The 15,595-nt window shown below is 35.8% G+C and overlaps 1 protein-coding gene across 10 annotated transcripts in view; it reads left to right on the top strand.

Moving 5' to 3' along the window:
* LOC110996651 (LIM domain-binding protein 2) overlaps positions 1-15,595 on the top strand; it is a 42,185-nt gene that overhangs the window by 22,898 nt on the left and 3,692 nt on the right. For 2 of the 10 annotated variants that reach the window (XM_022264433.2, XM_022264435.2), the window contains exons 3-7: positions 10,733-10,808; positions 11,340-11,442; positions 11,904-12,076; positions 13,228-13,428; positions 14,144-14,279. In XM_022264433.2, the coding sequence (XP_022120125.1) occupies positions 10,733-10,808; positions 11,340-11,442; positions 11,904-12,076; positions 13,228-13,428; positions 14,144-14,279 (689 nt within the window). Of the gene's footprint in view, positions 1-6,393; positions 6,592-7,313; positions 8,305-10,732; positions 10,809-11,339; positions 11,443-11,903; positions 12,077-13,227; positions 13,429-14,143; positions 14,280-15,595 lie in introns of those variants that run through there. The other 8 variants (XM_022264439.2, XM_022264437.2, XM_022264436.2 and 5 more) reach the window with 8 other exon arrangements.

The raw sequence follows: 15,595 nt of genomic DNA, 5'->3' as shown, positions 1-15,595 counted from the left end.
ATAAAATCCTTCCTATGCACCGATGAGGAAAACATATTATATTAGAGGCAAATTGAATTACTATTGAATTATCTTGAGCTATTAGCTATTATATCATAGACAATTTACGATAAATTTTTGTATGGATGACTTAAAATGGCGCTTCGTGGGCGTATTTGGAACTACACGAACATAGTTTGAATGTTCCTCCTGTCTGAAGATTTTGTATATGTAATATAGGATAAGTTTGAGCTGTCTAAAACTGACAGTATATTTATGTACATATGGGTCACCCATTTCCGTTACAGTTGGTATATGCAAAGGCAAGTATCCTTGTTGTTGAGTTGGTGTTACAGTTGACTTGACAGATTTTTATGATAATTTTGCGTATTCTAAGAATGTTTAGATATTTTTTAACCACAAGCCATTTTCATTATTGTTTTTATGTTAATTTAATGTTAATTCTGTTTTCTTTCGTTGCACAGCCGGGATTTAAACGGACGACCTCAGTGTTGACTTAATGTTAACGCGCAATTAAAACAGGAAACAGGTCGCGCTTCTACTTCCGGATTGTCATACGTTACGTAATTTTAACCAATTTTAAAAGGGAGGTGTATATTACTATTCAATTTTTCAATTTCATAATGGGTGATATTATTACATATTCCTTGATTTTATTATTTGCTTTGCTATTTATTTTCGTTATTTATTGTTAATTATAAGAAATTGTGTATTAATTCTTGTGTCCCTAAATTTCGTATCCGTATATCCATATTTTTTTTAAATATTGACAGCCAGGAGCTGTCATAAGTTTGATATTTGACAGCGCACTAACGGGATTGTGACATGATAATTTGAATAGGGACCTAAAAATCAAATTAAACTATGTATGTATTCCTTAACCGAGTAGATCAATCACCGTGTCCCAAAATTATTTAAAGGCCGGCAACCTAAGCGAGTATACTGTAAATTTCCATGGGATGTCAATTGTCACTTTGACACCAGGTGAATCTGTTTCTCACCTGTTCAAGATCAGGTATTTAGTGTCAGTTTGGAGGTTGCAAATACCTGCTTCCGCCTCCTACGACTTAAAGGAAGCATGATGTACCAGACTGATAGACTGGCCCAAAGTCCAATTCAATGCCTATATTTTCTTCTTCTTCTTCTTAATCTGTTGACCTTCTCATGGCCCTATGCCTTAGCTGCTGATTTCGGTCTGTTCCCAAGTGGAGGTGGTGTGTTTTCAGTTGGAATTATTTCGTTAGCGCATTTTAAGGTGTGACTTCATCGCCGAGATTTGACTCATAGATTGTAGATGTCGCTCTTTTAGATTTTTTTTAATGTTATTGCATTTGACAAGTCCAAGGTTTTAGGAACGTTTTGGGTTTAATTAATCACTTTTTAAATAGGATATAAAATATATGACTAGCTGTGCTCTGCGGTTCGTCTCGCATTAATTCGCTCGTACCAGGATGATTTTGACTTTAAAAAGCAAGAAAAAAATTTTTTTTGGACATATGATATTTTTATTTGTTGTACATATTAATGTCCTCTATTAAACTGTAGTATATCACTTTGCTCTATTGTTCATAGTTACCGCAGCATTTAGAAATTTTTATTGGTTACTTACGATATCGCCAACGCGATATTGACAGTTTGATGGTGTTTTCCAAAGTTTCATGAAAAGTGTAGTGACAATAATACTGTGCATTTGACTCAAGCAATTATGACATGTTTCATTTTTATATTTCTGACTCTGACTTAAATATTTCATAGCCTTAATCATTAGCCAGTATATAAAATGTTAAATATTTGTATTACAAACACGGCTGGATATCTTTCAGGCCGTTAGTTAAACACTGCCGTTTAGTGAAACGGCTAGGCTGATAATAGAACGGCTAATTAAGCTAGTTGGCTGCTACATATACATATATATAAAATCTAAATGTCTTCCACTTGGCATTTTAATGATTTGCTATATCACTTAGTTGGCAGCGATATCGTCATTTGCCTAGCTGTTTGATCAACTGACTGAAGATCTTTCAGGTCGCTAGTTAAACGGCTAGGCTTTTAATTGAACGGCTAACTAAGCTAGTTGGCTGCGACATATAAAATGTATGACTTTAAAAAGTATGTTAGTGTACAGTTATACAGTAAGAACGCATTCACTTAGGTTTTAACCTAGAATTATACTTATTTAGAGAGCATTGTTGGTCAAGTGGTTGAGCGATTCTCATCCCTGAGGTCGTTGGTTTGATGCCCGGCTGTGCACCAATGGACTTTTATATGCGCATTTAACATTCGCTCAAACGGTGAATGAAAGATCGCGAGGATCTCAGACGCAAACAGTCTATAGCGTGTGTCAGGAATAGGATTACCTACTCGCCTGTTAGATTGGTAAATGATCATGTAACAGAAATGAGAGGCGTAGACCTAAAAAGTTCGTCGCGTCACTAATTTTTATATTGCATAGATTTTATCGCGGGTATTGAATCAGGAAATTCCGTAACGAAAAAGAAACAATAATAAAGGTGCGGCCAATACGCCCTAGAGCGGGAGAGAACGCATACAGCGTCTCACATCGGTCTAACGTGGTCGTGGTTTAGCGCAGGTGCGTTAGAGTGGGACGGAACGCATACTGCGTATTCACATTTCTCTGACGAGCTCGGTGACGTAATGTGTGCGCGGACGATGCAGCCGTTACGCGTTAGAGTAAGACAGACTATATAGGTGTGTTACTTGTTAGTCTGATTTTGATGGAGATGAATGATGAATTTATATCAAAGAAAGAATGCTTAATCAATATATTTGCATAAGTTGATAAAAAATGCTATGCTTTACTACTTTATTGCCAATAGCGGTAGTTCCCGAGTGCCAAATTTTTTTATTTTTTTTATTTACAGCAGGTGAATGCCTCGCCTGATGTTGACGCGTCCCATGGACACGTTTGCCGGACTATTGATTCGTACGTTGTTGTTCTTAACGCCCAAACCCAATAACCTATCTCAATCCATTTCTGGCCATCTGAGATAGACATCTTAATACAAATACATATTTATAAATGTGTGCCAATAAATAATAATATAATATAATTCAGCCGGGACCATTTGGTCAATATAACCGGTATGTTCCTCTAAACGATGTCGTCGTAAACGATTTTGACTGTATTTAGAATTTTATGAATTTATTTTCTTATTTGGTGATTACGTCAATAGTCATTATTAACTTTTCACATTGTTTATGCTAGAAAACGAAATGTATTCTCGAGGATTCCTAGAAAACTGTATTTACGAAGATTCCTACAAAACATTAATACGTTTATGTACTATTAATATTGAGAGCTTTACTTTTGCTGACAAGAAGAGATATCTAACTTATTATTTGGTGATTTCATCAACAGTAATTATTTACTTTTTTCACATTACTCACACATTGTCTATGCTTGAAAACAAAAGGATTCGAGAGCTCCAACAAAACATTACTACGTTTATGTACTATTTAATTATTATTGAAAGCTTTACTTTTGCTGACAAGAAGAGAGGGGTTGGGGTATACATTTCAGTAAATCTGCGAAATAACACGTTAATAAATCAATACGTTTGTGACATTTGCACGTCAACTTTCGAGTATCAAAGCTTAGTATTGTGACGAGAAAGTAAAGAGAAATCATGCGACGCATGAACGAACTACGATACTGTCTCGTTGAACTAGTATTTTTCGTAGTTTTTAGATTATCAAATTGTTGAAAGGTCTACGTACGGTGCAGGAAATCATTGTGAGGAACTTTGACCCAAAAAACGACAGAAGGTTGGTATATTAAAGTGAAACTTCTTTGTGAGAGTAATTTTTTTACCGAGCGTCACGAAGATGTGCAGCGTGTTTTGTCGAAGGGAGAGAGTTATTGATACAGAGTGAGAATGGAGATTGAGAAATAATATACGCTATTGGTTGATGTATTAGTTTATTAGTTACATATATTAGATGGCAATTCTGTGGCATAACACCTTGTGCAGTAAATGCAGATTTTCTATCTTATATATAAAATTCTTGTGTCACGGGGTTAGTAACCGAACTCCTCCGAAACGGCTCGACCGATTCTCATGAAATTTTGTGTGCGTATTGGGTAGGTCTGAGAATCGAACAACATCTATTTTTCATCCCCCTAAATGTTAAGGGTGGTCCACCCCTAATTTTTTAAATTTATTTTTTAGACAATATTTTTCGTTTTTATTTTTTTACGATACACCATACAAAAATACATGCAACCCTAAATTTTCATCTACAATCATCCCTTATGTTTTTTTGTTAATTATAAACTTTAATTTTTTGGCACAAAAACATGGCAAAACAACGTTTGCCGGGTCAGCTAGTATAATATTATCATAAGGACGTATACAGTGTAAATATAGATATACAAATTCATGGAGTGATCATATTATACTGGTACATGATTATCTATTGGCACTTTTACAGTGTAATCAAATAATCGTTATGTAATTCACGATCAGGTATTTCCGGTTATAGTGGTCAGTCACACCCGAAAAACCGGTGCAGTGTTGTGTCTGACGCATTGAATGGTCGGGATATTGAATGATTTATGTAATAAGGTTTAATGCACAAACTTATTTATTTGAATTACCTTTGACCTGTTTGATTTGAGCCAATTTGATTGTTTAAAAATTTATTTAAAAAAATTGTAATTTGACTTTACGATTTCGTTTTATTTTGAAAATTTAGTTTTTGAGCGGTGTTGGCCTTGTGACTTAGCGTGTGACTCTCATCTTTGAGGTCGTAGGTTCAATCCCCGGCTGTGCACCAATGTACTTATCTATGCGTGTTTAACATTCTGAACGATTAAGGAAAACATCGTGATGGAAAACGGCTAAACCCAAAAAGTCGAAGAATTGTTGAGGCATGGCCCAGTAAAGTCTGAAAACACTGACTTACAAATCGAGGGAAGGTACAAAGGCTGATACTAATCATTTAAAAAAATATTACCTATTCTTGACAGGCTGGCAACGCCCTTGCGAAACAGTGTCCTTGGACGGCGTTATCACTTAACTGATGAGGCGTTTGCATTTCGCAAAATTTCTGCAATAGCATTCGAAGTTTCATATCAAAACATTTTACAAGGAATTGAATTAAGTTTGGGACGAGTTATTATCGGAACGCTAGAATTTACAGGATCGCCTGACAACTGATACCGCCGCCTAAACACTAACGCCCAAACCCAGCAACCTATCTCAATCCATTTTTGACAATCTAAGATAGACATCTTAATCTAAATATTGAATAAAATGTGCCAATAAGGAATCGTCGGATTGTAATAGCCATCTGTCGATACAAGCTTTCCATGGTAGGGTGTCCATGGAAAGCTTGTATTTCCATCTGTATGTTCATTCCTTCCATCTTCCATCCATATGTAGTTCCATCGGTGTTATGGATAGACCTTTGTATGAAAAGGACAGTTTCACTGTGTCAATATCCTATATTTAGATTTTAAATTACACCAATTTTTTAAATAATGAAAAAGCTATTTGGTATGTTTTAAGTATAGACATGTATATTTAAATATTATTTGTACGGTTTTATTTACTTACAGCGAAGAGATTGCATTCTTTCCGTCACCAAAAATGGATTGGCTTCGTAGGGTTTGGTTATTGGGATGCAGATAGGAGATCGATAGACTGTCACAGTCTGATTTCAGATTGTTATATGAGATTGTGGATTAATTATTGGGTTCGGGCGTAAATATATCAGGCACACACCTACACATGTAAAAGATATTCGTAGGCGTGTTACATTTTGGGTCAAGAACCTCCAAAAATTTCGTGACGTACTTAATACAAAAGTACATTTGGCACAGCCGGGGATTGAACCTATGACCTCAGGGATTAGAGTCACACGCTTTAACCACTAGGCCAACTCTAGTCTTTCTCTGCTTTTACTTGCTCTATGTTTTACTAAGTTCAAACCGTTTACTGATGATTTTTTTAAGTGTCTGACTAATTATTTGCCAGGTATCGAAGTCAAGAACTCTCGTCTATGGCGTATTGTTCATATTTTATTTAGGTCACAAACTAACATGTTAATAATAATAAAAATAGTTGATAAGTGAAACTGAATCTTACACCTGTTTAAACCCATTGTTTACGTCAATAGTTTATTCATAGTTAATCAATTAATTATTTCTCCATTTAAATAATATTAGAAATGTTGGTATAAAGGCAATAAATTATACACATTCTCCCGCCACACCGGCCATATTAATACGTCATCAGCGGAATTCCGCGTCATCTGTGACAGCTGTCAAATGGCGTTGTCTCTGCTGATTGACAGATTATCTAGTCGCTCTTCGATTTCGCGTCCCCCGCGCACGTGTAAGCACTGTTTACCGGCTAAAGTCATTGACACGGCGTGACATACATTCGGTTGCTGACTCTACGCTAATACGCCCGCTTTTTCGCGACTGCATTGTCTTATCAGTGTTGTTTGGTCTCGCGATAAGACTCTTTGGTGTCTACGTTTCCGCTTTTTCTCGTGTTAGCAACAAGTTTGTGCCGAAACTGGAGCGAAATGTGCTAGAAGTCATTTGTATCGATCGCGCTTGACGTGTGTGCAGTTTTATCTGTGTATTATGTGCATAAATTTTTTCGTGTTGCTGGCTGAAAAAAAAATTATAGCAATAATTTTCCCGCGCAACCCGGTGTTCCAATTTTAATTGCGAATGACGTTTATCGATTAATTTAACCGTGCCGAACGTTAGCATGACGTCGTTTACTGCAAAAACAACCCTTGTTTCTTTTAGTTTTTGCTAAAAATCCTTGAAGTTAAATTAGAACGACGCGTGAATTACCTCGTTTTTTCAACAATTCTAACGACGTCGTTTTGATATTTCAATAATAAAAAAGCGTTCTATCGTCAAAACGCATAAAATATGACTAGTTTCACGGGCACATCTCCGCTAGTTATTTATAACACACTGTTTGATTTGTGTACCGCGTCGTAGCTCACCTACATACCTATGTTCGTAGCGGAATGTATATTATGTACTGCATTATGTGTACGCGTCCGGTCTATGTGTGCGTGCGGTAATGAGCGCTCTATGTGCTAAGAAACAGTAAAAAGTATGGCGCGAGAGCACGGTGCGGCAACGTCGCGCGAGGCCGTGCCGGTGAAAACAATGCTCTTTTACCTATCTATATTTTACATCTGGATTACTAGTATTGTAAATCTATTTATAGCACTACTATAGTGGCAAATTTTATGTAAATTATATTGCATCATAAATGTTATTATATACAATATAATTAAATAAAATCTCTCAATAAAAAAAAACTCAATTAGATATAATGCATGCATTAGCGGAATGCGGAACTGAATAAGCACAAAGGCTAAATTGTAGCGAAAACAAACAAACTTACACGAAAATAACCCGTAGAAAAAATACAACGTTGAATTGTTGACCTTTCCGAACACAATTCTATCGCCAGCTGACGCGACGTTGCCGCGCTTACGTGTACTCAACTATCTAAGAGCTTATCGCCTCTGTTGCATTGAGTTAGGGGCCACAATCGCGTATCAGTGTCAAGTATATAATGGATTTAGGACGTTCTTCACGCTGAGATGGCGCTTCCCGCGCGAAAAATTCGAAATTTTATCAGTCGTGTTCGCGAGTTTCCATGGCGTACATGATTTGTCGATGGAATTGTTTCATTTGCGTAATTAATTGGAGTTTTTTTTTGCACGCGTTTCGTGAATTTTAATTAATTTTTATCTTTTTGCCTATTTTAAGCGTTTTAGTGTGTTTACGATTTTTTTGTTTTAAACTTTTATTACATGGCTTTTCTAGTAAACTAAACTAAGTGATGTGGTGAAGTGAAACTTAAACCAGATATTATATGTGAAAACTTAGTGAATAGCGCTTTGAAAACCCTATTTATTTTTTTGTGATCTAATTTATTGTGATATTACGAAAATTATCGGTTCAACGAACATTTGTGTGTGATTTACAAACACGCCACAGAGTTTCGTCATTCTGCATAATATTAAAAATTGACGTTAAAATTGTGAATTTAAAAAGGGAACACGTATTTATTGTTACTATTTGATATTCGAAATTTGAAAAAGTGCATAAGACATAGAGGGGCAGGTGTTTCACGCGGCCGATAGATGGCGCGGTGACAAAGTGGCCTACATGCCAGTAGCGCTGGGCTCGCTCGGCGGTGAGGGCGAGTACCACCACATCTCACCGCACCAACACCTGCAGTACCATGAGTACGCGCCGCCGCCCATTTATCATACCATACCGGATCCATACTTTAGGTAAAGTAGATTTCAGTAAAGAAATTTATTACGTTCATAGACTGAAAACTTAGGTAGGCCGTATATAGTGTATTCATTTAAGTTACAAAATCTGTGTGCATGATAACGGGTTATAAGAGATTTTTTGAAGTGAAACTTGAAGTGCATGAGGGTGAGCTTTTTTCGAAACGTCACAAAGATGTGCAGCGTTTTTGTCGAAGAAAAGAGAAAGAGATTACGACCGATTGAGAGAGAGTGAGAAAGGGAGATCGAGAAGAAATACAAGCTATTGGTTCATGTATTCGTTTAGTAGTTACATAGAACTTTAGATCGTAATTCTGCATTCGCATAATGTCTTGTGCAGTAAACGCAGATTTTTTATTTATTTATATTAGGTTAGGTTAGGTAGGTGGACTCAATTTCCGCAACTAGACTCAAATTTGGTCCGTTTTGCGTAAAATTAAAAAAGTATTTATTTATATTAGCACGTTTATACATACAGTGTAAATATAGATATACTATTTGTATATCTATCTTGTGCAGTGTACGCAGATTTTTAATTTATTTATATAATCACGTATAGAGTGTGAGTATAGATATACAAATACATGGAGTGATCATATACTGGTACATGATTGGGGTTAGTAATAATTAATTTACAAAGAATATTCACTTCTGACGTGTGCTTTGTACGCACGCACTTTTCTCTATCGAATAGGCGAAGTTAAAATCAGATACGGAATTACGGAAGGCATAATATTCGTTTCGACTCTTTAGGCCCGTATGGAACGTCAAAATTTATACTGCCAATACGTATTACTCATTTATCCGCACTATGTGGAACCAGCTGTCCACTGAAGTATTATCGAGCTAATTCGACATAGGTACAGTCCTTCAAGCAAAGAGCGTGCCAATTTTTGAAATGCTGGCAACTCCCTTGCGAGCCTTGTGGCAATGTTAGTGTCCATGGGCGATAGTATCCCTTAGCAAAAGGTGACCCGTTTGCCTCCTATTACATACAAAAAAGAGTTGTGTTCCGATTGGGAATCAAGTAATTCATCATCATCATCACCATAAGTTTCATCACCATAATCGTCATCATCACCACCACCCTCATCATCGCAACCCTTATCATCACCACCATCATTATCATTAATGGCTGTACAGGCATTGTGGGTCTCATCCTCTGCTATGCTGATCTTATATCTGCTTGTTGCGTCCAACTTTGAACACCTATGATTTGAGATTCTTAACAATTACCAACGCAGCCTCGGTATACCGGGTTCTTCTCTTGACTGTGAGTTCAGTAGGGCCCTTGGGGTTCTGCCGTCTGCCTTTCGGTGGAGATGTGAGCCTGCTCAATTTTTTACAAAACTATTTGAATCAAAGTTCTAAGCGCTTCGTTTTATTAACAGATTTTACTTAGTAGTGGCGTATCTACCTTCGGTGGCACCCCATCAAAAGTAAAACGCTATAAATTTTATATGATGAAAGACATGGATAATTTATTAAAATATCGAGAGTATGGGACGGGGAATCACCCACGACATCGTCGGGCTCTCTTGCGGGAATCCCCGGATTCTACAAAGAGCTCAGCTAGTGCTAGTGGAGGAATCCCTGGAAAAAAAAAATATGCTAACTTCAGGATGTCGTTTTTAAATGTACCTACTCTCATCATGTTTCCCTGTCGCGCCAAAAGAAGTAACTAGCGGCCCGTCCCGGCTTCTCTTAAACATTATTTGTAGTTATTGATATGTTGTGTATATTATATATTATATTGTGGAACATTTTTTTTGTTCTATCATCAATAGTTTTCGCAGCGCATACGATGATAATATTTCACACATTTTTTTACACCTTGGGTAATATTATTGTAATTTTAGAAGGGATCCTTATTTTGTCTTGCAATTAAAATAAAATATTATTCAGTGATAATGTAGCATTCAAATGGTGAAAGAATTTTTAAAATCGGTCCAGTACTTTTTGAACCGATTCGTTACATATATTATTATTATTATATAATATAATATCATATCATATAAATATTTCCACAATATACAAGCCTTTCATTTATAAATTCTCACAGAAAACGAATTTATTTCGTTGATTTCTTAAATAACTTAGGTAACGTTTTTTAACTGTAAACATGTATAATTTATTATATTAGAAATTAAAAGAAATTATTTCTTTATATTTTTTATGCAATGATTAATACGAAACCAAAAAATACGTACACTTCTCATTTTTCTTTTTTTTTCTTTTCTGGAAGAGACCGCTTAGTGATAAGCCTCCTATTAATCAGTGACAATTTAGCATTCAAATGATGATATGAAATAATTTTTAAAATCGGTCCAGTACTTTTTAAGCCAATTCGTTACAAACACATCGTTCCTCCTTATATTATTTACTATAAATAATGTAAACTAACTTTATAAAACGAATTTTTCAGGAGGCATGCGCCGTACTTCGGCCAGCCAGACTACAGAGTATATGAACTCAATAAAAGATTACAACAGAGGACAGAGGTGAGAAGAAATTCTATTATATGCCATCCAATACATTAGTTTCTTAGTCTTGACTCATTTTTTTAAAGATTAATTACAACATCATACATATTACGAAATCTACTGATAATTTTATAAAATCTTCTACCTAATATGTACGACAATATATATAAACATAAGTTTGGCTAAAAATAGGAATTAAAAAAAATATAGTCCATGGATTTTGACAGATGGCAGTTGTACGATTAGACATGTCTTTGAAGCGTCGTCTCTGTGGCGTTCTTAGACCTCTATGTTTATCATTGGACTAATGGAGAATTAAATTTTATCAGAATAAACAGGTAAAAATATGTACACAATGTAAATGTCTTACAGTTGTGCATAAAAACAAATATTTTAAATTTTAATTAATTGTCCGTAGCATTACGAAAGTTTTGTTCTTTGCCAACGAGATGGCGCTAAACAAAATTTATTTTCACCAACTAGATGGCGCTTTACAAATTTTTTCTCTCTGATTAGAATTAAGACTAAAACTCATTAATATCATTCCAGGACTCTGATAATTTATGGTGGGACGCGTTTGCGACGGAATTCTTTGAAGACGACGCGACGCTGACACTTACATTCTGTTTAGAAGATGGACCCAAACGATACAGTTAGTAAATCTATGAATAAAATGTCTTTGTTTGAAACATATCAAATAGCTTTTTAATTATTTAAATACTGGTGTAACTCAAAATCTTAAGATTGGATATTGGCACATACACTGATCCGACCTACCATGAATAGCTTGTACCAACAGATGGCTATTACAATTTCGATTAAGATGTCTATATCAGATGGTCAGAAATGGATTGATATATATTTTTTATAATTGTTTAAGGTACAGACTAGGCCTAGTTTAAACGCTAGTAATATGTAAAATGTAATATTTGTTTTGAGTCAAATAATGGAAATTTTTATTTATTTTATTGGGTTTGGGCGTGTGTCTACCTACATTATTGTTACTTTTTTAACAAAAATGTAGGTAGAAAAAGTGAATTATGTGTGCAATTCTTGTGAGAAATTAAGTTATTCTGTAACCTTGTATCTGACATTTTTGTACATCATTTTCAGCAATAGGAAGGACGCTCATACCGCGATACTTCCGTAGTATATACGAAGGTGGTGTGTCAGAATTGTATTATACAATGAGACAGCCCAAGGAGTCGTTTCACAATACCAGCATCACATTAGACTGCGATCATTGTACTATGGTCACGCATCACGGGAAACCGATGTTCACTAAGGTAAGCTCTTGTTAACTTATGTTAGCCTGGTACTTTTTATTTGTAAAAATTGTTCATAATTGTTGTGTTTGGCAAGTATGTGTGTTATTATTATATATGCTTTAAGTGTATTTATTTACAAACTAAATATGTCTGTTTTAAGTCTCATCAAAATTAATTTAGTAGTTTTTAAGATATCCACTTTGACTATGATATTTGAAAATATGTGGTTTTGCAATAGATTTAAAATGTCTCCTTGATTTCAATTACATATTACACTATCTATACTTCTAAATATTAAGATTATAAAGAGGAATGATTTGTATATAAGTCTGTTACTAATTGGCTAAAAGTACTGGATCGATTTTAAAAATTCTTATAACACTTAAATGCTATTAGGATATTTTGCAAGAAAAAAAATAGGATATATATTCTATACCTTATTGAAATGTTAAAAAAAAAATACACGTTGATATTTATCGGTTATGATTTGGTTTTCATCAATTCACATACACCAACAGAGCCAGCGATATACCATTCTCAAATCTTAATATATATAAATCTCCTGTCACGATGTTTGTACGCGATGGACTCCTAAACTACTTAATCGATTTTAAATCAAATTGGCACACAGTCTGGTCCAAATTAAGAGATAGGATAGTTTAGATCTTTAATTATTTATAGTCGCAATTTTATTTTATTGCAAATTATTTGTTTATTATTTGATACAATTCTAACAGATGGCGCTGTGTTAAAAGTACCAACATTTCACTTAAGCTATTTACCTTTCTTTCTTTCTTTTTTTATATGTAATAAAACCTTAGCCACAGCAACGCTTGGCCGAGTCTTTTAGTACATTATAATTTAGATTTGTCCGCATTTATTGTATGTTTATGCTAAGCTTAGCCAGCCAGCTTGTATGTTATATAACTTACTAGTCTATATATACAATTTACAATTTTTAGAGAAGAAACGTTTTTCTGTAATAGTAAAACGTTCATTAATTTAAATAATGAAAATGATTATAAACCAAGTCACTTGCATATTAAAACAAAATTTCGTTTTAACCAACTAGATGGCGCTTTACCAAATTAGCTATTTAATTAGTTTTACCCACATTTTGGTTACATAATACTTGATTGGCTACTTATCCAATTTTTTTACTTTTCCAGGTGTGTACAGAAGGCCGGCTAATCCTCGAGTTCACATTCGACGATCTAATGCGTATAAAGTCGTGGCACATGGCGGTACGCGCTCACCGGGAGCTGATCCCGCGGCAGGCGGTCCATCCGCCGGACCACGCCTCGCTGGACCAGCTCGCGAAGAACATTACCCGTCAGGGAATCACTAACTCAACGCTCAACTATTTGAGGGTATGCACTTTTGGAAGTACCCTCCGATTTGGATTTTACATTAAGGCGATTTTGGCTATGGGTCAAGTATGAGATGTTTGTGTGCAGCAGCAGAGGCATTAGCGTGCGATTCTCATCCCTGAGGTCGTGGGTTCGATCCCCGGTTCCGATCACCATATCGAATGGTGAAGGAACATCGTGAGGAAACCGAAAAAGTCGGCTGATCACCTTATTAGATTGACAACTGATCATAAAACAAATAATTTTTTTTGAGGCCCAGATCTAATAGATTGTAGCGCCACTGGTTTGCTTGTTTTAGTAACTGTCCTCACGTTATTTTTCCGAGTTTAAACTCACAATCGCGGCTTATTGAAATTTATGGAATTTAATTATATTGAAAAATATATGATAGTCGTCCCTCGCTCCACAACTGAGTTTTTAAGGCCGTGACGTGCACCAGCATTGCGTGGAACCAGCTACTTAGGGTACCTCAAGAATAGAGTGTACAAATTCTTAATAGGCCGGCAACACACTTGCGAACTTTTTAGCCATTTAGCGAAACGGGACAATTAGCTCAACGGGACAATTAGCTCAACGGGACAATAAGCGTAACGGGACAATTGGTCATGCTTTTTCGTGGCCGGCGTTCATCGATTTATTACACGTTCTCTCTATATTAAGTTTATAAATAATATTGAATCGGTGTGAACTAAAAAATATTTTCTCTATTTTCCAGTTGTGCGTGATACTAGAACCAATGCAAGAGTTAATGTCGAGGCACAAAGCGTACGCGCTGTCTCCACGGGACTGCCTCAAGACCACGCTCTTCCAGAAGTGGCAGCGGATGGTCGCGCCGCCAGGTAAGGCCACACGTACGTTTACCGCTAGAACTGTACGCATGTTATGTGATCCTGGTAGTTTTGATCTCGTTGGCAACTCGAACTCCCAATAGTAACTGTATGGCCAACACTGAGGGCCATGGAACGTTGAGATCGCTATTGGAAGTTAGAGGGTACCGGTCTGTTTATGTGATCCTGGTAGTTTTTAATTCGTTGGCAACTCGAACTCCCAATAGCAATTTTATGGCCAACGCTGAGGGCCATGGGACGTTGAGATCGCTATTGGAAGTTAGAGGGTACCGGTCTGTTTATGTGATCCTGGTAGTTTTTAATTCGTTGGCAACTCGAACTCCCAATAGCAATTGTATTTACGGCCAACAATATCTATCTATCTATAAAAGGGCCATGGGATGTTTGTTCCTTGAGATCGCTATTGGAAGTTAGAGGGTACCAGTCTGTTTATGTGATCCTGGTAGTTTTTAATTCGTTGGCAACTCGAACTCCCAATAGCAATTGTATTTACGGCCAACAATATCTATCTATCTATAAAAGGGCCATGGGATGTTTGTTCGTTGAGATCGCTATTGGAGGTTAGAGGGTACCGGTCTGTTTATGTGATCCTGGTAGTTTTTAATTCGTTGGCAACTCGAACTCCCAATAGCAATTGTATTTACGGCCAACAATATCTATCTATCTATAAAAGGGCCATGGGATGTTTGTTCGTTGAGATCGCTATTGGAGGTTAGAGGGTACCGGTCTGTTTATGTGATCCTGGTAGTTTTAAATTTGTTATGAGGGGCTTTTACGGCAGCTCTTGAAATCACAATAATGTGTCTATTTATTTTATTGGGTTTTTAATAAGGGGCCATGGGACGACTAAAAACGTTGAGATTGCTATTGGTAGTTACACGGATCAGTCCGGCTATGTGATCCTGGTACTTTTTGATGATTTAATATGACGAAATTACTCTCTACTATTTAAATTTGAGACATATTCCATTTATATTTTAATGAACGTTAAGGTTAATAAATCTTAAATAAAAGCTAAAATATATCTATAATGATTTATCTAAAGTACAGCGCCGGTATTCTGTAAACTCGCTTCTATAAAGTTTTTGTACCACGCGATCTTAGATATTGACTAGCGTGTTAAATTTTCATACGAATATCATGGCATTATAAGTAAAATCGTTCATTTGTTTTACGTACAAAGACTACATTATAATGTTTAGCTAGAAACTGTTTGCATGTTATGTGATCCTGGTAGTTAGATTTAAAAAAATAGTCATTTCTATGACAGCATGTTTTTTTTAATTTGAATAATTAATTTATTTATTTACATTATTTCT

This window comes from Pieris rapae, chromosome 24 (assembly GCF_905147795.1).
Source record: "Pieris rapae chromosome 24, ilPieRapa1.1, whole genome shotgun sequence".
NCBI classification, from domain to species: Eukaryota; Metazoa; Arthropoda; class Insecta; order Lepidoptera; family Pieridae; genus Pieris; species Pieris rapae.
This window is presented reverse-complemented; position numbering and strand designations above follow the sequence as displayed.